The 2,236-nt window shown below is 38.1% G+C and overlaps 1 protein-coding gene across 1 annotated transcript; it reads left to right on the top strand.

The window, feature by feature from the left end:
• The first annotated feature begins 58 nt into the window (after positions 1 to 58).
• On the top strand, positions 59 to 2,236 carry LOC112140056 (zinc finger BED domain-containing protein 1-like). The gene is made up of 2 exons (XM_024262968.2): positions 59 to 534; positions 741 to 2,236. The coding sequence occupies exons 1-2, from the start codon at positions 79 to 81 to the stop codon at positions 1,185 to 1,187; spliced, it is 903 nt and encodes a 300-aa protein (XP_024118736.1). The 5' UTR covers positions 59 to 78; the 3' UTR covers positions 1,188 to 2,236.

Raw genomic sequence — 2,236 nt, forward strand, 5'->3', positions numbered from 1 at the left:
GAGAAACAGAAACTTCTGCAGTTACCAGCACACAAGCTAAAAACGAACGTAGCAACAAGATGGAACAGTGCTTATGAGATGGTGGAGAGATTTTTGGAGCAGCAGCCAGCAATCTGCGCTGCTCTTATCTCTCCTCAGGTGCGAAAAGGTGGAAGCTCAGGGGACATCTGCACCCTCACCGAAAATGATATCTCCACTGCTGAGGAAATGGCAAAAGCACTGAAGCTCTTAAAGGAGGCAACCAACATCATGTCTGAGGATTCTTCACCAACACTGTCTGTGACTGCTCCACTGCTTGCTCAGCTGCTTCATGACACCAAAGCCAGCTCTGCTGAAGATGATGCACCGCTAGTTCAGGAAATAAAAGTTGCCATTCATGAAGACCTGTCAAAAAGATACACAAGTGCTCAGACGAAAAACACTCTACTAATTTCCTCCACACTGGATCCCCGGTTTAAAGCCCTGCCCTTCCTCAGCAGAGAGGAGCAACAGCTCATCCATGGCAAAGTGGTTACAGAGGCTGCTGCTCTAGAGGTAATTATTATTTTTTTTTTATTTTTTCGTTATGTATGGCAAAGTTTTTATTTTAGAGAACATGACATGTATTCTAGTTTTATGTGGATGAAGACCAATGAGCATAAATGTTCCTAATGAATAACAAAGAGCATATATGTATATTTAAAAACTAATACAAATAACAGAAGAAATGTAACCTTTCATCTGTCATGGTTTATCTGCAGAAAGATGTGGGGCCTGCTGCAGTTGGAGCTGAAAACCCAGACACCACAGAGGAAGAAAGTCCTCCCGCCCCTAAAAGAGCATCAGCACTTGTTTCCTTGCTTGGAAAGACATTTACTGAGGTAAACGTTGTCCCCAAAACAACCAGCACCAAAGCTGAGGAGGAGCTGAAGAAGTACCTGGAAGCCCCTCCACTGTCTCTTGCAGAGAACCCCCTTAAGTGGTGGAGTTCCCATGAAGCAGCTTTCCCTCTCCTGGGTAAATTAGCCAAACGCTACCTATGTATCCCTGGCACCAGTGTTGCAGCCGAAAGGGTTTTTTCCACTGCAGGGGACATTGTAACTGCACAAAGGAGCAACCTATCTCCAGACCATGTTGACCAACTAGTCTTTTTGCAAAAAAACTTAAAAATTGTTAATGATGGAGATGAACCCTCATCCACAGCATGAGGAGATTGTCCAGCTCCTGCTTTTGCTAGTGTTACAATCAAAAACTTTTTCTAAATAAGACTATTATTTGTGTTTATGTAAAATGTTTTGATTCAAGTTACTGCATCAAGAAATCTCTTTAAAATGTTTGTTTTGATGCATAAGTTAAGTGACAAATGTTTAATTTTCTATTCTCAGTTTACATTACTCTGTCTGGTCATTTCTTTTTTGTCATCAATGATGAGTAAGTGCTGAACTATTTTTTTCAGAAGTTTTAGAAGAACAGGTTGTTTAAGTTTTGAATACACTGTTAAATGAGTACTGCAATGTTTATTTATTTACAGATTTGAGATACACTCAGGGTTTTTTTAAGTTACCAAAGTGAGTGCTGTTTATTTTAGTAGTCTCAAAATTTGAATGTGCACTACCTTTATATATTTATTTTAACTTATTTGAACTTATATTTGTTTTCTTTATAAGATGATAACTGTGTTTTTTATTTTCCTATTCTGTCATTTGAGATGCTCTCAAATACTTAGTTTTTAAGCTGGGTTATTTTTTTTTCAGACCCAAATTTTCCTGACTGAATTTTTTGTAATTACATAAGTTTGAAAAGTCTTTCACTGCCGTTGAACTGTTGAAATAAGACGTTTGCACAGTATCATAAATAAATGCCATTTCAGTATCAAAGAATGCCTTTGTGTTTTACATTTCTGAATCGAGAATCGAGAATCGATTCAGAATCGAGAATCGATTCAGAATCGAATCGGGACCCCAAGAATCGGAATCGAATCGAATCGTGAGTTGTTGTAAGATTCACATCCCTATTAGCCGTCGTATTTTGGGGTGTTTACGGTAAAAAGCTATTTTAAAGGTGGCTATAGATACGGAGCATGCGCAGTGTGACTTCAAAATCCTATTGAGCCTTCACGGTGACAGTCATATTTGTTATTGTTGTCTCTAAAACTTAACTTTAATTTAATTGTATTTATTTGTTTGGGACAGTGCACATGCAATGAATTCCACGGCTATTTTATCAACAGTTTTACTCTAAAATTTGTTAAAAAATA

The sequence above is a fragment of the Oryzias melastigma genome, unplaced genomic scaffold (assembly GCF_002922805.2).
Source record: "Oryzias melastigma strain HK-1 unplaced genomic scaffold, ASM292280v2 sc00669, whole genome shotgun sequence".
Taxonomy (NCBI): domain Eukaryota; kingdom Metazoa; phylum Chordata; class Actinopteri; order Beloniformes; family Adrianichthyidae; genus Oryzias; species Oryzias melastigma.

Coding starts and splice junctions, on each gene's coding strand:
- LOC112140056 (XM_024262968.2), top strand. CDS start 79: ATGGTGGAGAGATTTTTGGAGCAGCAGCCAGCAATCTGCGCTGCTCTT. Junction 535..740: donor CAGAGGCTGCTGCTCTAGAG/GTAATTATTATT, acceptor GTTTATCTGCAG/AAAGATGTGGGGCCTGCTGC.